Source organism: Mesoplodon bidens, assembly GCF_964165515.1.
Source record: "Mesoplodon bidens genome assembly, chromosome: 11".
Lineage (NCBI taxonomy): Eukaryota > Metazoa > Chordata > Mammalia > Artiodactyla > Ziphiidae > Mesoplodon > Mesoplodon bidens.
The window spans coordinates 32,085-54,177 of record NC_138167.1 but is presented as its reverse complement, the minus strand read 5'-3'; the positions used below and the strand labels follow the sequence as shown (position 1 = coordinate 54,177).

The 22,093-nt window shown below is 56.8% G+C and overlaps 1 protein-coding gene across 1 annotated transcript in view; it reads right to left on the bottom strand.

Moving 5' to 3' along the window:
• Positions 1 to 22,093, bottom strand: part of MICAL3 (microtubule associated monooxygenase, calponin and LIM domain containing 3) — a gene marked incomplete at its 5' end in the record, with an annotated part of 60,804 nt that overhangs the window by 11,301 nt on the left and 27,410 nt on the right. The window contains 8 exons of the mRNA XM_081249106.1: positions 5,263 to 5,356; positions 6,633 to 6,743; positions 13,585 to 13,679; positions 14,119 to 15,817; positions 16,941 to 17,023; positions 17,211 to 17,354; positions 18,064 to 18,177; positions 20,798 to 20,860. Coding sequence (XP_081105232.1) covers positions 5,263 to 5,356; positions 6,633 to 6,743; positions 13,585 to 13,679; positions 14,119 to 15,817; positions 16,941 to 17,023; positions 17,211 to 17,354; positions 18,064 to 18,177; positions 20,798 to 20,860 — 2,403 coding nt within the window. The remainder of the gene's footprint in view (positions 1 to 5,262; positions 5,357 to 6,632; positions 6,744 to 13,584; positions 13,680 to 14,118; positions 15,818 to 16,940; positions 17,024 to 17,210; positions 17,355 to 18,063; positions 18,178 to 20,797; positions 20,861 to 22,093) is intronic.

Below are 22,093 nucleotides of genomic sequence, written 5' to 3'. Positions count from 1 at the left end.
ATGGCCTGGAAGGTTTGTTAAAGCAGGTAACCAGGCCTCACCTCCAGGGCTCCTGTCTCAGAAGGTCTGGGGCGGGGCCTGAGAACCTGCACTTCTAACAGGCCCCCAGGGGGTGGTGCCAATGCTGCCACTCCAGGGGCCATACACGGAGGACCACTGCCTGGGACTTTTCCTGTCTTTGTTGAAAAGAGCTGCAGAGTAGGTCCCTGGACAGAGCAAGGAGGGAGGAACATTCTCAGAGGCAATGGGTCAACACAGCCTCAAGTCTGGTGAATCTGGGCAGAAATCACCGAGACACCACTCCCAGGCACCTGGACCTCTCAGGGCGGGCCCGAGCGCGCCCTGACGGAGATCAGTGGAGGCCGAGCTCTCTGTGTGTTCGGTTCCCCAGTGTGGCTGGCAGTGAGCTTCCTGGGGGGAGTGCGAGGGACGTGCTTCGAGGGGAGGTCATGGTAGAGTGTGTGTATGCGTGCGTGTTGAGTGTGTCCGTGTGTGTTCCTACCGTCAAACAACCAAACGATATTAGTGGGGCCAGAGTGAAGATTTGTGGTTGACAGGCTGGGGTAGGTGAACTTTTATTTATAAAACATTAAAATAACCCCGGGCAGCAAAAGCTATTTCGGGTCTCCCCATGGAGCACATACGGGCAGGGGGAGGGTCGGGCATTGCTCCCTTTGAGCTGGAAAAGGGCCTGTGCTTTTGCCATCTGCTGGTTATCGGGATGACTTCTTGCTGTTTGTGAGCAGGTGTGGGGGAGGGGGGCATCAGCAGGGTTAGTTCAGCAACAGGGCTGCATACATACCACCCAGACGCAAGTCGATGAGGTCAGTGTAATAAGACTCTCCCCAATAGTCTACAACAAGGAATCGGTGAAGAGAGTTACTGCATCAGATAACCCTCCGGTCCCCCCGAGCCTCGAGCTATGAACGGTGTGAAGCATAAGAAACACCCAGAGACGCAGCAGGAGGGGGACAGGCAGCAGCTGGAAAGCATGTGTCCTCCCAAGTGCCCCCCCGCCCCCCCCACGTGCACACTGTAGCCACAGACCTCTGGATGCAAGGGGCGGTCACAGAAAACCACAGGTGACTGCACTGACAGAAAGCGATCGGCCAGGACAGAAGCCTTGGCTTGGTCGGGAATCCTGCTGGGACTCAACCTCATTTAACTAAGATTTTAAAAAACTCAAGGGCAGATCAAAGGCTACGAACCTCCCTAATTTCCGAATATTAGAAGCCCCAGGCTAGGGGCTGAAGGCGAAACGTGAACACCCTAAAAAGGCTGTGTCAGGAACCAGCCCTCAGCTTGCCTTCTCCACGCCGACCCCAGCAGAAGCAGAAGCACTTCTGCTGGACGGTCTGAGATGAAGGAGGCCCTGTTTCTTCTGCGTTCAGGCCCCCAAAGTCTCCAGCCCCTCTAAGAGCAGGCAGCGGGCGGCAACGTATTCTTGTTCATCATACTCCAGGACCCCGACACAGGCGCTGTGAGGGTGGCCCCCCAGGGCCGTAACGCACGCAGAGCGGAGTCGGCTGCGGTTCGCTACCCTTTCCTCCACAACTCACAATCTGACAGCTGGTCCTGGCAGCCTCTGGCTCCACACGAGGGCTCCTCCTTCCAAAACACACACACCGGAAAACAGACTGAGGCTGATCCAGTGGGTTCCAGAGACAAAGAGGGCTTCCCAGCTGCCCCAGAGCAGAAACCTCAGGAGTCTCAGTCTATCCAAGGCTCTGAAGCTAAACGTGCCATGCAGATATACGTGAGACTCAGAACTATGCGAGCCTTCTCTGGAAGGCAGCTAGGCCACCAGTCTGACCCCTCAGAAAGCCCAACGGGTGAGACCGAATGAGACCGAATGGCCAGTTCAGGGAAGGAGCTGACCAGCACTGCTCAGCCCGAATGGCCTTGTCAAAGGCTCGGCTGCGAGCAGACTAGCAGGAGGGATGGGACACAGGAGCCCAAGAGACGGCACAGCTGAGCCTCCAAGACGACCTCTGCCAGGTGGGGACAGAGCCCCAGGGCTTCTGACAAGAGGGAGTGTGCCCTAGGAAGTGATGTGCTTAAAAGAAAAAGAGTGAAGTACTGGGTTCCTGTGTCGAGTGTTTCCCAAATGCATTGTGGGAATCTCCCAACGGAGGTACCACAGCCCGTCTTTGAAACAGTAGACGTGTATTTGGACAGAAGTTCTGGGAAGCTTAGCAGACTCTGGACCACAATTGTGGTTTCAACCTGCTCTCTGGAAGCTTCAGGCTCTTCAAGTGCTGTTCCGGGGTCTCCCAAATACCCGATTCACAACTACTTTTAACTCATCAAAAAACTTAAACACGGCTTCCCTGGTGGCGCAGTGGTTAAGAATCCCCCTGCCAATGCAAGGGACACAGGTTCCATCGCTGGCCCGGGAAGATCCCACATGCCACGGAGCAACTAAGCCCACACGCCACAACTACTGAGCCTGTGAGGCACAACTACTGAAGCCCGCGTGCCTAGATAGAGCCCATGCTCCGCAAGAGAGGCCACAGCAATGAGAAGCCCGCGCACCACAACGAAGAGTAGCCCCCACTCGCCGCAACTACAGAAAGCCTGTGCACAGCAACGAAGCCCCAACACAGCCAAAAGTAAAAAACAAATTAAAAAAAAAAAAAAAAACCTTAAACAGGACACACCACGTTCGAATCTTTGATCCGCCAATGTGTAACCCACTGAAGCCCATCAACATGTGAGTCTGTGCTGCAGGTAAACTCACTTCTGTGAGGCCCCAGGACCAGGCCTCTTCTGCCCTGTGTGTGTGTCTGCCCTGCCTGTGACGCGTGGGAAAACGACACTTCACTCATCAACTTCAGTCCTGGCCTGCTAGCAGTCTCACTCTCGGAGTGTCCTGCCAGGGTGGTCCTCCAGGTGCAAGGTGGCCCTCCAGGTGCTAAGGTGGTCCTCCAGGTGCTAAGGTGGTCCTCCAGGTGCAAGGTGGCCCTCCAGGTGCAAGGTGGTCCTCCAGGTGCAAAGTGGTCCTCCAGGTGCAAAGTGGTCCTCCAGGTGCAAAGTGGTCCTCCAGGTGCAAGGTGGCCCTCCAGGTGCTAAGGTGGTCCTCCAGGTGCAGGGTGGTCCTCCAGGTGCAAGGTGGTCCTCCAGGTGCCAGGGTGGTCCTCCAGGTACCAGGGTGGCCCTCCAGGTGCCAAGGTGGTCCTCCAGGTGCCACAACACATAGCACACCTGGTTCTGGGCTCACTGTATGTTTGGGAGCATTTATCTGAGATCTCTTCTTCATAAGGAATCTGAACTGCAGTTGGATCTGTAGTGATTCCACTGAGAGAGCAACTCCGACTTTAAGCTGCAGACGCCCAGACCATTCTCACTGTGCACGTCCTGAGATTCCCACGGCTGTATTTGACCTGCCTCCACCTCTGTGCATCAGGTGCCCACCCTGCGTCCAGGGCTGGACTGGACATGGAGGGTATTAACCCTGCAGCTCTCCACAACCTGCACTTTCAAATTTGTGTTTATTAATATTTAAGAGTAATTTTTTTTTGCATTAAACTTGAACTCATAATTTGTCTTGTAAAAAAGCATTCTGCTGCTGATTAAAAAAAAAGCTTGAAAACCACTGACTTAGACAAAATCCTGGTTGTATGTATTTACAAAAAGGTAATTATGTAAACGACTAGTAAGCGGAATTTCAGCAAAATCCCAGGTCAATCTTCAGCGGTCCCTTTTCTCTGGCCCCTTGGCAGGCAGCAGACTGAGGAATGCAGCCTGCTGTGGAAATGCTGAGGAGCCGCCATGGACAAACCACAGGGCAGCTGACAGACATCTGAATGCCAGGCGGAACCATCAGCGCTGGGTGTGCATCTGGACCTCAGAGCCCTGTGGAGCACAGGGGCAACTTACGCAAACTGTGACCCCTCTCCACCTCGGCAGGAGGGATCTGAGGGTCCAGGGTCCTCCTGGCATCTTCTGCAAGAAGAGAGAGCAGAGATGGCAGGGCCCACGGGTCCCCGTTCCCACTGCTTGCAGGGCTGCTCCATCCAGGTTGTCAGGCTTGACCGAGGAGGCCGGGTCAGGGCATGCAGGGTGGGCCCTGCCGGGTGAACCTGAGTCCCTGCTCCCGGGCACAGGGGCTGGCTCGCCTCCTGAGTCAAGTTCTCACATTTCATCTGGTGGCACAGTGAGTCCAGCATCAGGCACAAGACATCACAACCTCATTTTCCTGCCTCGATCACCGAGTCGACTGCTAGCTGCATTCCGTGGCCGTGAAGGGTCAGGACGGGAGACCTCCTCTGTGCCTGACCCCCGTCCTCCAGAACCCCACGAACGCATCCCGACACCAGCCGCTCACTCGGAGGCCAACCTCTGGTCAGTCTTCCAGCAAGGTGAGAGGCAGCGACAGGCCGCATTCGTGGCTGCCTCTTCCTGATTCGCCTTCAGTTTACCCTCAGCCCAAAGCCCGGAGGACCCGCCCCCGCTCCCGAGGAAAACCACGTCACCACCTGTCCTCATTCCTGGTCCCACGACTCTAGTGCTGACCCTGGAGGCCCGTGCTCTCTACAAAGGGATGGAGGCTCCAGATTCGGGGACTTGGGAAGGCAGGGAGGAAACACTTGTGCCTGGGTTGGGGCTACAGCTGGGGCTGGCCCAGTGGTTTCAAGGTCCTGAACCAAGAGGGCCTCCTGGGCCCTCGGGACCTCTTTGCTCCCTGAGCCCCACTGTGCTGGGCCCACCCACAGGCTCTGGGGGACAGTGGTGTGGCTGCACTGCTCCCACGGCTCTGCCCCAGGAAGGGCCATCACCGCCCACGGCTCTCACAGCCGCTCCCCAGGGTCTGCTCTGCTTGGGCTCTGCCCTGAGTGCGCAGCCTCCAGGACAGAGCCCGGGCCACCCGGGGCACCAGCTCCACCCGTTGGGGCGGGGGGCGGGGGTGGCCTGCACGAGCAGTTCTGTGATGGTTCCTTGTGCACAGCCTGCCCCGTTCCAGTCACTGTCTTCTCAAGGAAAAGATGGGGAGGAGGGAGCAGAGAGGAGGCTCAGGGCGTCAGCAGCAGATGATGGGCCGAGGGGACGGCCAGCCCTGAGACTGGGCGGGGCAGCCCCGGATGCACGGGCCTTTCTCCTCCTTTGCTTAACAGAAGCCCCGGCTCTCTGTGACGAGGGGACCAGAGAGAGAACCCTGCTGGAGACTAGCTGACTCCCAGGGGCGGGACAGGAACTAGCCTCCCGCGGGGCTGGGTGGGCTTTCCTCGGGGGTCCCCCGTCCGCCAGGAGCCCAGCTGGTACCTGCTTCCCCTCGCAGCGCCTTCTCCACGGCGACGCCCCTCTCCTCCAGCTGGCGCTGCTTCTCCTCCACCTGCTCCAGCTGACGCTGGATGATCTGTGAGCGACACAACAGCGTGAAGGAGGGAGAAGGGCGAAGCGGGCGGGTGCCCAGAGCGCCGCACGAGCGCACGGGGGTGCAACACCCCAGCGGGGCTCATGAGAGTCTCAAACAGATCCTGCTCCGACAAGATTAAAACTGCCCAGCGCAGACTTGCGCTTGCTGGGGTCAGGGGTTGGGGTGAGGGACCGGGAGTGTGGGGTTAGTGGCTGTAAACTATTAGACGTAGGATGGATGAACACCGGGGTCCTGATGTACAGCACAGGGAATCACAGCCAATCTGCTGGGATAAACCATCATGGAAAAGAGTATAAAAGGAACATATACATGTAGATGACTGAATCCCTTCGCTGCACAGCAGAGATTAGCACAACATCGTAAACCACCTCTACCCCAATGAGAAAACGTGGCTCCACTCTGCACAGAGCAAGGCTTCTCAGGGATGACTGACACCCGGGAGGACCTCCCACCCCGAAGCAGCGGCAGGGACATATCTTCACACAGAAAATGAAATAAAATCCAGGGATCCGGTCATGCAGGGAATGCAGATCCAGAGTAACGTCCAGGGAAAGGACGAGAAGGCCGGTTTTGGAAAATCAGAGGAATACCTTTGCTGGGAATGGATTTGCTGTGAATGTTTCTTCCTGTTGTAGAGCTTTTGATTATTGTCCTCATCTTTATGAACACAACTATATACATACGATTTCATTAAAAAACCACATTGTATTTAGGTATCTTTTAATATTTCGCATTAAAAAATTATTTTTTGTTAAAAAAAAAATCTGGGGGCTTCCCTGGTGGCGCAGTGGTTGAGGGTCCGCCTGCCGATGCAGGGGACACAGGTTCGTGCCCCGGTCTGGGAAGATCCCACATGCCGCGGAGCGGCTGGGCCTGTGAGCCACGGCCACTGAGCCTGCACGTCCGGAGCCTGTGCTCCGCAACGGGAGAGGCCACAGAGGAGAGAGGCCCGTGTACCGCAAAAAAAAAAAAAAAAATCTGAAAGGCCTGGGACCCTGAGGACAGCTCCAACCTCTAAATCCCAGGCGCGTCGGAGGCCAGCCAGTCACAGCTGCCTCTTGCTAACAGCTCTGACAAACGCAGGAGCTGGCTTTACAGTGGTTCTTCCAGAGCTAGGGATCTAGGAGACTCAAAGCTGGGCCCCTCCCTTTCCGGCATCCAGCGCCCCCCGCGAGGCTTCTGCAGTTGCGCGGAGTGGCGGGCCTGCTCGCCTCCTCTCCCGCCCTCCTGTGGGTGCGGACTCCCCGCGGCTCACCTGGGCGCGGTGCAGCCGCTTCAGCTCCTCCTGCTTGGCCTGCCTCCGAGCTGCTTTCTGCACGCGCCGGGTCAGCTTGGTGTTCAGCTCCTCCTCCGTGTAAGTCCTCGGCTGCAGGGGACGGTAGGGATTTATTCAGTCAGGGTCACGGAGGCTGCAGGGTAGGCGGGGGCGAGGTGTGCGCAGACGCCCAGACCCTCGGCCTGGCAGGAGCTCCACGGGCCAGGGGGCACCCGGAGATCCACGGGAGACGCTCCCATGGGGCAGGGACAGGAGGCTGGCTGCACAATGACTGCTGGGCAGTTAGGACAGGAGGGTGGGGCGCCTTTACTGCTGAGATCACCTGTTTCCCATGTAAGGACGTCTGCTCTTCTTTAAGACAGTGGGGGTGAACATCTTGATCAAATGTTTTCCCCAAGCCTCTTGCTTGTAGGGGGCACACAGGGAAAGGAAAAAGAAAACCCAGGATCCTTCTACTTTTTTGTTTGGTATCAAAAGCCACTTTTTTCAGATGAACACTACTTGCAAGGTTGTTTGAAGAAGTCACGCCTGAAGGAAACAGGGGTGCTTCTATTTTAAGTCTGAGCGAACCCAAACCAACTAATGCAGCTGGAAGGGTGCCGGTGAACCTGGACAGATCAGGGGTCTGCACACCACGAGGAGGGAGGACGTGCTCCGGCAGGGCTGTGGGGCTGTCAACAACGGAGGGGCGCCCAGCCAGACAGCACAGCTGCACCTGCGAACGTGGCGTGGAGGGCACAGCAAGTGTCGGGCACAGTGGGTGAATGCGGGTGACACTGAGGGACACCTTCTTTACTGCCTCCAAGAAAACGAAAAAGGAGCCTTTGCAGACTTTAAAGGAGCTTCCGAAGTTAACTCAGGAGTTTATCCTGGTAATCTTTACTCTAACTAAGAGTTCCAGTGCTAGTGGAGAGCCACCACTTAAGGACCGTCTCGGGACTCCCGGAGCATGTACCCTGTAGGTCACGGAGCCAAGGGCTCAAAAACTCCCCGTTCCTGTGGCGCCCAGGCCCAGAGGGGCCTCCCTGTCCCCACTGGCACCCGGAGCAAAAGCACCACATGGCCCCCCAGCCTGCGACAAGCAAGGCACCTCCCCGTCCTTGTCCGTTGCCACCGTCCACGCGTGCCCGGACACGGTTAGCAAGGGCTCGGCTGCCAGGCCGGGCGGGGCTGCAGAAGGCCTTCCCACAGGGACAGGACACAGCGTTCGATGCACATCATGTCCTGAACATAAACCGACTTTTAAAGGGACGTGATGGAGAACAAAGCAGAATGGCAACAACGATCAAAAATTAAACATAGAACCCAGACATGGAGCAAACTCAGCTACAAGTTTAAAACAAACATGCACGACTACAACGCACGACGGCTCTTCCCGTGCCAGCCAGGACGGCTGCGTGCATGCCGGGGGTGACCCCGGAGTGAGGCCGGGGGTCACCCTTCTGCCGGGAAGTCAGTGCCTCCGTCACGGGCCCCAAACGTCCTGTGCTCTGTCTTTAGTCCCCTTGTGTGACAAGTAACCACAAGGTCACAGGAGCTCTTTCTCTGTGCAAGCTCAGACTCCTCTCTCTGGCCGAACACTGCAGGGTGATGGCTGAGGGCAGGTGGTGGGAGACCCGGGTAGACTGCCTGTCACCCAAGTTCTCTGTCCTGCTGGTGTCCCTGAACAGGCCCCAGCAGCCCTGGGACGGGGTGGCCATCTCCTGATTATACACCAGGAAAGGGACCTAAATGGCACCAGGGATACTGCAGGCAGTCAGCGTGGCCTCTTCTCACCCACTGAGCCTAGAACAGAGTTGCTTGGCAGCCCCATTAAATAGCTCAAAGGCAGGAAGGGAGCGAGAGGGGCAGCCGCTTCTCCCAGGTCAGGGCCTCCCGGAGGCCACACCTGGCCATGTGTACACATCCTGCCTCAAGACAGAGTGAAGAAGGTTTTCATTATCAGAACAAGGCAGTTAAAAAGGAGACAGGTAATTTCCCCATGTGGCACGTGAAAAAATCCAAAGGAACTAGTAACTACAGCCTGAGGACCAGCACTTATCTATTAAATTAAAGGGGGTGACTGAAGGGCCAAAACAACCTTAAGAAAGAAGAATGGAGCTGGAGGAATCAGGCTCCCTGACTTCAGACTATACTACAAAGCTACAGTAATCAAGACAGTATGGTACTGGCACAAAAACAGACACATAGATCAATGGAAAAGGATAGAAAGCCCAGAAATAAACCCACGCACCTGTGGTCAACTAATCTATGACAAAGGAGGCAAGGATATACAATGGAGAAAAAACAGTCTCTTCAATAAGCGATGCTGGGAAAACTGGACAGCTACATGTAAAAGAATGAAATTAGAACCTTCTCTAACACCATACACAAAAATAAACTCAAGGGCCTCCCTGGTGGCACAGTGCTTAAGAATCTGCCTGCCAATGCAGGGGACATAGGTTCGAGCCCTGGTCTGGGAAGATCCCACATGCCACAGAGCAACTAAGCCCATGTGCCACAACTACTGAGCCTGAGCTCTAGAGCCCACGAGCCACAACTACTGAGCCCCCATGCCTAGAGCCCGTGCTCCGCAGCAAGAGAAGCCACTGCAATGAGAAGCCCATGCACCGCAATGAAGAGTAGCCCCCACTAGCCGCAGCTAGAGAAAGCCCGCAAGCAGCAACGAAGACACAACACAGCCAAAAATAAATAAAATAAATAAATTTATTTAAAATATGGCAGGGCTTCCCTGGTGGCACAGTGGTTGAGAGTCTGCCTGCCGATGCAGGGGACACGGGTTCATGCCCCAGTCCGGGAAGATCCCACATGCCGTGGAGCGGCTGGGCCCGTGAGCCATGGTCGCTGAGCCTGCGCATCTGGAGCCTGTGCTCCGCAACAGGAGAGGCCACAACAGTGAGAGGCCCGTGTACAACAACAACAACAACAACAAAAGGCATTTTTTACGGAAGTAGAACAAAAAATCTTAAAATTTGTATAGAGACACAAAAGACCCTGAATAGCCAAAGCAGTCTTGAGGGAAAAAAACGGAGCTGGAGAAATCAGACTCCCTGACTTCAGACTATACTACAAAGCTACAGTAATCAAGACAGTATGGTACTGGCACAAAAACAGAAATAAAGATCGATGGAACAGGATAGAAAGCCCAGAGATAAACCCACACACCTATGGTCAACTTATCTATGACAAAGGAGGCAAGGATATACAATGGAGAAAAGACAGCCTCTTCAATAAGTGGTGCTGGGAAAACTGGACAGCTACATGTAAAAGAATGAAATTTGAACACTTCCTAACACCATGCACAAAAATAAACTCAAAATGGATTAGAGACCTAAATGTAAGACCAGACACTATAAAACTCTTAGAGGAAAACATAGGCAGAACACTCTTTGACATAAATCTCAGCAAGATCTTTTTTGACCCACCTCCTAGAGTAATGAAAATAAAAACAAAAATAAACAAATGGGACCTAGTGAAACTTAGAAGCTTTTGCAAAGCAAAGGAAACTACAAACAAGACCAAAATACAACCCTCAGAATGGGAGAAAATATTTGCAAATGAATCAACAGACAAAGGATTAATCTCCAAAATATATAAACAGCTCATGCAGCTGAATATTAAAAAAACAAACCACCCAATCCAAAAATGGGCAGGAGACCTAAATAGACATTTCTCCAAAGAAGACATACAGATGGCCAAGAAGCACATGAAAAGCTGCTCAACATCATTAATTATTAGAGAAATGCAAATCAAAACTACAATGAGGTATCACCTCACACCAGTTAGAATGGGCACCATCAGAAAATCTACAAACAACAAATGCTGGAGAGCGTGTGGAGAAAAGGGAACCCTCCTGCACTGTTGGTGGGAATGTAAATTGATACAGCCACTATGGAGAACAGTATGGAGGTTCCTTAAAAAACTAAAAATAGAAGTACCATATGACCCAGGAATCCCACTACAGGGCATATACCCAGAAAAAACCATAATTCAAAAAGACACATGCACCCCAATGTTCACTGCAGCACTATTTACAATAGCCAGGTCATGGAAGCAACCTAAATGCCCATCAACAGACGAATGGATAAAGAAGATGTGATACATGTATATACAATGGAATATTACTCAGCCATAAAAAGGAACGAAATTAGGTCACTTGTAGAGATGTGGATGCATCTAGAGACTGTCATACAGAGTGAAGTAAGTCAGAAAGAGAAAAACAAATGTCGTATATCAACGAATACATGTGGAATCTAGAAAAATGGTACAGATGAACCGGTTTGCAGGGCAGAAATTGAGACTCAGATGTAGAGAACAAACGTATGGACACCAAGGTAGGAAAGCGGTGGGGTGGGGTGGTGTGGTGGTGGTGGTGGTGGTGGGATGAACTGGGAGATTGGGATTGACATATGTACACTAATATGCATCCAATAGATAACTAATAAGAACCTGCTATATAAAAAAATAAATTAAAAACTAAAAAACAAAACAAAAAAACCTCAAAATGGATTAAAGACCTAAATGTAAGACCAGATACTATAAAACTCCCAGATTAAAAATAGGCAGAACAGGGCTTCCCTGGTGGCGCAGTGGTTGAGAGTCCGCCTGCCGATGCAGGGGACACCGGTTCATGCCCTGGTCTGGGAAGATCCCACATGCCGCGGAGCGGCTGGGCCCCCTGAGCCTGCGCGTCTCGAGCCTGTGCTCCGCAACGGGAGAGGCCACAATAGTGAGAGGCCCGCGTACCGCAAAAAAAAATAGGCAGAACATTCTTTGACATAAATCACAGCAATTTTTTTTTGGATCCATCTCCTAGAGTAATGAAAATAAAAGCAAAAATAAACAAATGGGATCTAATGAAACTCAAAAGCTTCTGCACAGCAAAGGAAACCATAAACAAAACAAAAAGACAACCTACGGACTGGGAGAAAATATTTGCAAACCATGAGACCAACAAGGCATTAATCTCCAAAATACACAAATAGCTCATACAGCTTGATATCAAAAAAACAAACAGCCCAATCAAAAAATGGGCAGAAGACCTCAACAGACATTTCTCCAAAGACATACAGATGGCCAACATGCACATGAAAAGATGTTCATCATCGCTAATTATTACAGAAATGCAAATCCAAACCAGAACAAGGTATCACCTCACACTGGTCAGAATGGCCATTATCAAAAAGCCTACAAATAATAAATGCTGGAGATGATGTGGAGAAAAGGGAACCCTCCTCCACTGTTGGTGGGAATGTAAATGGTGCAGCCACTATGGAGAACAGTATGGAAGTTCCTTAAAAACTAAAAACAGAAATACCATATCATCCAGCAATCCCACTACTGCGCATATATCTGGAGAAAACCATAATTCAAAAAGATACATGCACCCCAATGTTCATTGCAGCACTATGTACAATAGCCAAGACACGGAAGCAACCTAAATGTCCTTCGACAGAGGAATGGATAAAGAAGACATGCACGTATCTACAGCGCAATATTACTCAGCCATAAGAAGTAATGAAATAATGCCATTTGTGACAACGTGGATAGACCTAGAAATTATCACATTAAGTGAAGTAAGCCAGACAGAGAAAGACAAATACCATATATCACTTATATGTGGAATCTTTAAAAAATGACACAAATGAGCTAATATACAAAACAGAAGTAGACTCAGACATAGAAAAAAAACTTATTGTTACCAAGTGGGAAGTAGGGGAGGGATAAATTAGGAGTCTGGGATTGACAGACACACACTACTATATACAAAATAGATAATAAACAAGGGCCTACTGTATAGCACAGGGAACTCTACTCAGCACTCTGTAATAACCTATAATGGAAAAGAATCTCAAGAAGAATATACGTATATATATACACACATATATATGTATAACTAGATCCCTTTCCTGCACACCTAAGACTAACACAACATTGTAAATCAACTACACTTCAATTAAAAAAAAAAAAAAAACGCGCTGGTGCTTCACCGACTTCTGGGGGTTCAGCCCCGGGAACGTGGCTGCCAGCTCTGGGGCCGGTGCTCACGCCCTGGGCCAGGCCGCACGGTTTGGTTGTATTTGAGTCAAACTGAGGCAAAGTGGGAAACGTGAGTTATCTCTTGTTGACGGGGTTACAGGTGATTTTTTAAAAATCTGTATTAATTTTTCTATATAAACATTTTAAATAAAAATAAGTCATTTTTAGTTAGTTTTTTGCTTTTTTAAATGAAATGAAACTCAGGTTTCACAGCCGCCTGAAGCAGGGTCGAGGAACCACGTGCCCCACTGCGCGGACCCGAGGCTCCCGTGGGGGTCTGCAGGAGGCTCCCCACCCACCGGCTGCCGGAGCCCCATGCTCTGGGGGTGTCCCATGCCCCTCAGTTCTTACTCTGAAGATGCTCAGACCCGCAGGAGACGGAGAGGCGGACGACACCCTCGCCCACCTGTGCCTCTTCTCCCGAGTCGCCTGCATACGCCACGGCCCTTCCCCCCACAGACGCAGCTCGTGTGTCCTCAGCACAAGGTGCTTCCCACGCAGCTCCCCCACCCCAATAGCGTACTCGGGGCGGAACCGGAGTGACGTTATCACGTACCCGGACATAACGTCGTGCCAGGTCAGCACGTCCTGGGCGCAGCCCTGACTTCCGTGTTCCCTACGCGGCCCCCAGCGACGGGGCGCTCGTGGGATCCTAGGGCTGGGGTCCCAGACTCGCTGTCGGCGTGGATGAGGAGGGCGCCTGGGGCCCGGGGACAGCTGTGGTCAGAGGGATGCGCTCCCCCTCAGACTGGCCCTGACACAGGCGGCTCGGGCCCAGGGGAGAGCTCCCGCCGTGTCTCGCCTGGACACGGGCCAGGCGCAGGGCTCAGCTGCGCGTCAGCTTGGGTGGGGCGCTGAACAGGGGACTGAGTCGCAGCCGCGGCCCACCCACCTCTCTCCTGGACTTCTGGGAGGTCCGCTCCAGGACATCGTCGCTGGAGATGTCCGAGTCCTCCGAGCAGCTCAGCTGGTGCCGGGGCCGCAGCTCTGGGGGGCAGAGGCAGGGCAGGGACAATGACCAGTGGCCACACGGGGTGCTCTCCCCACTTCCACACCCACGGCAGCCCAGGGCAAGGGAGCGAAGGTGCGGTTCTCCCCGGCTTGGGTCTGTCCCGCACCCGGAGCCACGAGACTGGATGCTAACGCATATCCGGGTGGGACTGGGCCCACATGCACCGAAGGGGCCCCGTCTGGCGCCAGCGCCCAGCCACTGACCATCAGGCCCTCCCTGGGAAGTCACAGCCCCCCGACGGCCCCCACCCGGCTGCGCGCTAGTTTCAGAACATCCTACTGGGTTTAGTTTCCTTCTCCCTAGGAAGCCCCGGGGGAGGGGGCAGCATGGGAAGTGGGTCTTTCGAGGGAGCTGCAGGGGCTGGAGAGCCCGCACCGTGCGCTCTGCCCGGGAGGGGCCCCCGTGCTGCTGTACCTGCTCTCGTGACAGGAGACGCCCCCGGCTTGCCGGCGTCCACGGCGGTCCCGCTGGAAGGGGTGCTGGGGCGGGACCTGCCATCGCCCTTCTTCTTCTTGTCCTTCCTGTACCCGGAGAAGACGGACTTCCACAGGGACCTGGGCTTGGCTGCTGCTTCCTCCAGGGCGCTGGGGCTGGGCCTCTCCGGGGGCCGGCCGTCACCCTTGGGCTTCTTCTCTTTCTTGTTTCTTCGGGGAGAGAAGAGGGACGATCTCTTCTTGCTCTTCCCGCTGGAGCCCTCGGACGAGGTGACCGAGCCGTCCAGGCCCCCTGAGTCCGAGGGAGGGGACGGGACCTCCTCACTCGTGGCCTTGTGCATTGGGGTGGGCTCCTCGGGGCCCTTGGGGGGCACGGCGGTGGCTCTGCGGGGCGCCGGGGTCCTGGGGGCCCTGGGGGCAGTGGCCACGGTGTCCATCTCCTTCATCCTGCTCAGCTGCCGGGCCATGGCGTCCCTCAGCGCCGGGCTCCGCACCGACTTCTCCCGGGCGCGCATGCGCTCGGCCGCCAGCTCCTTGGCTTCGGCGGAGACCAGCGGCAGCCCCCTCTTCTGCGGCGGGACCCCACTCTCGGGCCCCCGGCCGCTCTCCTGGGCCAGGGGCCGCTCGGGGCAGGGCCAGCGGGAGGGGGGCGTGAAGAAGGGCTCCTGCAGACTCGAGTCCTCCGTGCGGTCGTCATACGTGTCCTCCACATCGTCCGCGAAGGGGATCTCGTCCACGCTCTCCACAAATGGCTTCGGTGCCTCCTCCGGGGGCGGCCGGGCGGGCTCCCGCAAGGTCCGCGCGCACGCGGCCGGTGCTCGGGGCTCCGAGGCTGCGAGCTGCCCTGCCAGGGCCGGCTTCCCGTGAAGGGTGGCGGGCTCCTCGTCGGGAGGCGGGGGAGGAGGGCTGGAGGGGGGCGTGAGCATGGTGGAGTCGGAGGTGCTGAAGCTCTGGCTGCCGGGCGTCCTGGTGCGGGAGGAGCTGCCCTGCAGGCCCAGCCCTGAGCTGCTGGACAGGTCTCTGTGCTCCGCCCGGGCGCCCTTCGGCTCCCTGCCAGGTGGGGACCCTGGGGTGGGCGGGGAGGGCTGGGTCCCCCCAGCGGCGGGCGGCCCCAGCCTCCCAGGAACAGGTGTGGGTTTCAGAAGCCAGGGTCCCTCGCCCTGGGGGAGCTTCTCAGCTGGACAGGCCTGCAGGGGCGCAGGCTGGAATCCGGGCTCGAGTCCAGGGCCCCGTCGCACGGGCGTGAGCCCCAGGCTGCGGCGTATCTCTGCGCTCTTCATCCAGAACTCTGCCACCAGGTCGCTGCGTTTCAGGGCCTCGTCCCCAGGGAGGGGGCTGCCCAGTGTGTCCTTGGTGACCCCTTGGCTCTTCACGGGGAGGGTGGCCAGGGGGGTGGAGGTCCTGGCCGGCACAGGCTGGAAGCAGATGGGGGACACGGTGGGGGACGGCACGGTGGCCTCGGTGGACGGCTGAGGCTGGGAACAGATGGGGAGGGGGGCCAGCGGGGACCGGCGCTGTGGGCTTGCAGGCGAGGGCGGTGTCCTGGCTTCGGGCTGCGATCGGACGGGAGTGCCGGCTGTGGGCTCCCCATGGGGGAGCTCTGGCTCTGGCTCTGGCACAGGGCTCTCCGCGGGCAATCCCCTCGTGGCAGCTACAGAGGCGAGCGGGGCTCGGGCGCCCTGTGGGAAAGCAAGGTGACAGGAGCTGCTTAGAAGGCAGGGTTCTGACGGGCGTGCTCTCCCACCAAGGGCCTGAGCTTCCTGAAACACCCTCTCCATATGGGGGGCCACGATCAAGGGCCAGGAGGACACCACCCTTTTTGATCTGTCTGTCAAGCTTCAGAGCCCCTCACCCAGTGAACATGTGAAGCTTTCAGGTTTGGTTCATCCCAAACGCACTGGTTCTTTGGGCCCTGAACTGACACCAGCCATAGGATGCTAACGACCAGCCCCAGAGCTCCGAGGTCTCTGACGTGAGACTTTAAAATCTTTTTTTTTTTTTTTTTTTTTTTTTTGCTGTACGCGGGCCTCTCACTGCTGTGGCCTCTCCCGTTGCGGAGCACAGGCTCCGGACACACAGGCTCCGCGGCCATGGCTCGCGGGCCCAGCCGCTGCGCGGCATGTGGGATCTTCCGGGATAGGGGCACGAACCCGTGTCCCCTGCATCGGCAGGCGGACTCTCAACCACTGCGCCACCAGGGAAGCCCTGACGTGAGACTTTAAAACAGCATCAATCGCAGTCTGCCTCCCGACTGCCCGTCCTGCCACGCCCCGGCCTCCTGCAGATGAAACCCCCCAAATCACCTTGCTCCTCAGGACCCCAAAGACCAAGCCAAGTAGTCCCAGGCCTCGAGCTCCGGCCGCCCTCTATATGGCCTCCCCTAAAAACGTGCTCCACAGGACACAGTGTTACTATCTATTTATGGAGCATCCTGCAGTGCGTAGTTCAAAGACCACTGGTCACCTGGACAAGTATTTTTAATTTAGAAAATCATACATTCATTTTAGCATAATATTGAGAAAAAACACATCTGTTGTATCAAACCAGCACTCCCACAAATATTACTGTTTTAACTTAAAAATAAATTTATGTTTAAAACGGCGTGCTGTGTGGACGCACAGAGAACAGTGGTGGGAAGCTCAGCGGTGGGCCTGGCGCACAGCAGGCCACACCGGGCGGGAGCCCCAGGGCCACTCCTGTTTTCAACAGCCCATCAGCACAGGGAATAAAAAACTGGGTTCACACCAAGGCCCCTAAGGAGTCCCATCAGCTCTGCCTCCAAAGTGGGCCCCAAGTCCTTACCTGTGCCCTGGGGCTGTGGGCTGGAGAGGACAGGACCGAGTGCTCCTCAGGGGACCGGCTGGGGCTGGAGACTTGGGAGCGACCTGAGAAAACAGACGCAGGATTTGCAAGATGAAACACCCGCTCGCGCTGCAGCGGGGCTGCTCCCAGGGCATCCCGGCCTCGGCCGTGTCACCAGTGTAGGATCTGCGTCCAAAGGTCCAAAGGTGAGCTGCACAGGTGCCACAGGGGAAGGGGCTGTGCAGGGAGGGGAGGGGCTCGCACACAGACCTCTCTCTGGGCGCCTTGCCGAGGCCGAGGCCGGTGGTGGCTCCTCCTCGCCTTCAGACACCCGCAGCTCCAGTCCCACTCCCGCCGCCACCTGCTGCAGCTCCGTGTCGGTCTCTGATGGCACGTCGTCCGACCAGTGCTGACCTGCCGAGGGAAGTGAGCACAGACCTCAAGTGAGGCTGTGCTCCTTGTCAGGCTCCCGGCTCCTCAGAGGACAGCCGCCAGGCCATCAGCTGCAGCGTGAGGTCCAGCCGGCTCTGCATCCTGGCCAGGCGCTGCCCACTGGTCCCCCTCCTGAGACTCGTCCATCAACACAGCATCCTCTGTGACGCGGAGCCCCAGGACACCCGTGGCACCCCCCTCTCTTTTGAGGGTGCAGGCCTTCCTGAGCACACGTACGGCTCCACAGGAAGGACCAGCCTCGGGGAGGGGACTCGGAGCCCTCCTGGCCCTGCCACCCCTGCCGCCAGTTCCAGGCTCCTAGCGCTCAGCCCCGCCCGTTCTCACCTCCCAGCCCAGTCCCTGCCCCTCCCCCTCAACGCCATCTCCTCCTCGTACCAGCTTCCAGAGGCAGCAGCTGAATTAAAGCCCTCGTAGGAAGCCCCGAATCTGCTCGGTTTCTCCCCACGACTTAACGAGTGCAGCCCATGTCCAAAGGGTGGGTGAAGCGACACACCTTCAGATTAGTGGCAGAACAAGGAAGGAACCAGGAGCCCTAACGGCCGCTCCTCTGAGCACCTCACTTTCGTCTTAATGTGCGTTCCGTCTTCCCTGAGCTCAGACCACTGCGGCTCCCTCCCCAGGAGGAAGAAGGCGGGCACCACGCTTGGGGGAGGCTCTGGGGTCCCCGTACCATCACCCAGCTCTGCGCCAGTGTCCCCCGTGTCCCCGTTCTCCGCTGCCTCGCCTTCTATCTCTGCTGGCTCCGAGTCCACGTCTTCCTCCAGGTCATCCTCGTCAAACGGGACTGCAAGGCAGAGATGTTCAAAGGAAGGAAGAGGAGAGAGACGGACAGACAGACGACAGACGCATGGGCAGGGGACTCCCAGGGCTATCACGTGACGACCACAAGGAGGAGAGGGGAGAAGCCTGCCTGGGTGGGAGTCGGTGGGCCGGGAGGTCTCCGAGAGCAGGGCGGGGCCGGGCTGGGCGGGGCCTCCTGAACACGGATCAGGAAGGCACCCAGCTGCAAAGCGTGCACGAGTCGCTTAACCCTCGAGGAGGCTGCTAACCCTGCCTTTCAGGGAAGACACGGAGCCCAGGCAGCTGGGGGGTCTGTTTGCAGCCCCACCGCTCAGCCTGGCACCAGTGCCATGTGCAGGGGGGTGACCGACCGGCAGGGCTGCAGCCCCGCTTGGGAGAATTTAGACACGTACTTTTTTTAAGCATAAGAGAGAGGGACGAGGGGAGGTGGAAAGTTCGTTTTTTGGACGCAAGACCAGCCCTTCAGCGCCGCAAAACGCGGCAAAGCTTCATTCCTCCTGAGCAAGGAGGCTAACGTACACACTCACACACTCAGACACACACACACTCTCACACCTGTTCCCAACCCTTCACAAGAAGAACTCAGACTACAGTTCAGGTTACAAGAAGGCAGCAGGAAGCAGCCACAGATGCATCGCGCTGCCTGGACCAGGGGTCCCTCCTCCCGGGGCTCCTGGGGGCTCTTCTCAGGTCTCCTTTCAGGAAAGGGGCTGGCCTTTGACCCGCACATACTTGGCCTGAGGGTCAAGCCCGGCAGGCTGGGCAGCAGAGGAGCCCGCTGAAACGCAAGGCCAGGCCAAAGGACCACGAGACCCTCGACGGCCAGCAGCCCAGCCTCGTGAAGCTGCATCCCTGGCGCCTGGGGCTGTGCAGTAACCAGCAGTGACCGTGAGCGGCCACAGGGTCAGAGCACAAGGAAACTGGGGACAAGACAGCCGTGATGGCCTGGAGGTGGGCACCTCTAGGTGCAAGGAATGTATTTCTTGACCCAGGTGGCAGGTGGGTGAGTCTTGGTGTTTTTAAATAATTCCTTAAGCTGTTACGTATCCTCACCACCCCTTCTGGGCACTCGGCTTATTAAGACGAGGTGATGGTGCACACCGCTCTGGAGAGTGCTATGAAGTCGGTCTGGGACGCACGAGGCAGGGCCAGGACGCCCTCCTGTGACGATGGCATTTGCCAGGAGCAGTCCTGGCGAGAGCACTCAGTTACTTCCATAGACCGAGACCTCTGCGCCAGCACTGCTGCTCACTCATCACACACCAGGGGAGGGGGCTTCTGAGGCAAACAAGCCTCTCCTCCCCGGGCTTTCTGTGGGACAGGGAGCTGGCCGGTGATGGGGACAGAACCCGGGCCCGCCCCACGGCGGGTGCCCGCCAGGCCCACACGCGTGCTAGAATCAGTCTGTGAGCAGCCAGGCATCGAGAGGCAATTTTACACATTTGTGTTGACAAGTCCGTTGGAAGCAAGCGTGACATGGACTCCCCAGCCTGGCGTGGCTCCAGACACAGGACACTAGAGCAGCCCAAGCCCAGACCTGGCCCTTCGGCCCCCAGTGGTTCTCCTACTCAGAGAAACATCTGCGCAGACTCGGGGCTAGGAGTCTACGGTCCTCAGCGGCGCCCTGAAAGGAACGACTGTCACACGTATCAAAATACACGACAAGCATCAATGCAGCAGCAGCAACGCTGAAAGAGACATAGCTTGAGGGAGGGAACTGGGGGTTAATCCAAGTTAGGACGGAGCGGGTGCTAGAAGCAGCCACACACAAGGAAGCAGGCGGCGCCGACACGCTCAGCTCTGGTCTATTCGGCGGCCGCTGGGACGTCCCGATACCTCAGCCTCGTCCAACCATCCTGGGGACAAAACTAATTAGGAGAGGGTGACCGCAGCCCTCTCTACAGCTCGGCGTGAAGGTGCCTCCTGACCTGTGAGCCGAGGAGGACAACGGGCGGCTGGCAGGCGGCTGGTGGGGCAACCATCCTGCCCACCCGGAAGGGGCACCCGGCCCTTCTGCATTTCACAACCGGTGGGGGCCAAGGCTGTCCCACGTCCTGCCCGGATGCCAGAGCCCCTCGCTGAGAAACACCCCCCCCCAAAAGTGCACTGAGGACAAGCAAGGGCTCTTGGCTCCCTCGTGGCCTGAGAGCTTGCGGAGCCCTGCACCTCGGCCTGCAGACCCAGCCTGGCCCTCATCCCAGTACTGACTGCCTCAGCCGTGGCACCCCGGGAGGTTTGCTGACTGTTACGAGAATCCTCCACCCCGCACCCAGCCACTGTCCAGCCTCATTTCTGCGGACTCTGAGCCTCAGTGCTGCACACGGTCCTTCGGCTTCGGTTTCACCCGATCTCTACTAACAAAACGACGCCCACCCCCGCCCCCGCCCGACTGCACTACTGCTCTGCTCTGGTTTTCCCAGGAGGGCGCGTGGCGCGTGTCTGGTCCATGCAAGGGCGGCGGCCTGAGCGAGGCATGCACGTGCCCCCGCCCTCCGCCGCGCATGCGCTAGCGGCAGCACCGGAAGTCCAGGGTTAAGGGACCAGCAGAGCTGCCAAGAGAGTGGTTATGGTGAGCGGGCAGAGAACGAACATCACCCGACAACCTCCGGAGACCGACTCCAGCCAGGCCTGCACTGCTGCACGGCGAACGGAGGGAAGGTCGGGCCCTGAATTTGAAACAGACGATAAATACAAAGTTACACAGGAGTAAGCGTTCCGGCGAGGAGAGTGGAGGCCCTCCTGGAGTCCACACGGAAGAGAGACGGACGACGTTACAGCCCGAGGCCCGTCCGGCACCGACCAGGGACAAGCGGGGCGTCGGGCCAGGGAGAGGAGAGAGAGCACGGGGGGGTCAAGGTGGCGTCCCCCGTCAGCAGGCTCTCTCTCGGCTCCTGCAGAGCTGCTGGGTGTTTACGCGGCTGCAAACGTGGTTAAAGAGGTGGGCCTTGCCTGCGGCGAAGGTGGCTAACTCCCATGAGGGCCGGGCCACCCACTCTGTGCCCTTGGCATCCTGCAGGCTGTGTCCCCAGCAGGCACCGAGTGCAAACATGGAGACAGGTGAGCAAGAGACAGAGGGCGAAGCACCAAGGCGGGTACGCCGAGGGCGGGCACGGGAAGGACGCCCCCAACGGTCTCCAGGTTTTCCTTTCCTTCCTTAAAAGAAGCCAGAACAAGGTTCATCATCACCCCGCCATGGGATGCACAGCACCTCCCCTAAAACCTAGAGCTGTAACGATGCCACTTCAGAGGCCTCCTTGATACCAATTTCTTCTCAAACCTTCATTTCAGCCCAAGATATGGTCCCTTGACCCCATCCTGTCCGTGCACACTCACACCGAGACACACCGCACGAGGAAAAGCACAGGACATTCCTCCAAGTGGAGAAGGAAGAGCCCTGCCTAGTGACACGGGCAAAGTCAGCAAATTCTTGGTTTTCCCAACGTCAAGTTCACTGTTCCGCGTCAGCAGACAACAGCCCACCTCTTACCCACCAAGACTTCACATAGCCTCTGACGAGCTCCGCTGGCTCTTCCTTGTGAGGAGCCTGGGGGCCCCGCCCTACAGAAGAGTCCCCGGCAGCCCGAGGGGAAGCGGGACAGAGGTGCCAGGCACCCTGCACCCGGAGGAGTTACCTCTGGAAGGAGGGGACTCTGAGGCTGGTGACACTCGCTCCTCCTGGCTCTCACGGATGTGCGTCCAGTGCACGTCAGCCTGGATCTCCAAGGGATCGGCTGGATTTACGAGCTGCTGCAGCCTTGGGCTCCCAGCTAGTGTACCAGGTTCGAGGGGCAGAGGAGATGAGGAAGGGAGAGATGACGGGAAGGAAGGAAGGAGAAAGTAAACAGTCCAGGGAAGGAAGGATCAAACACCACAGGAGAGGAAACAGAAGGAAAAGTTAC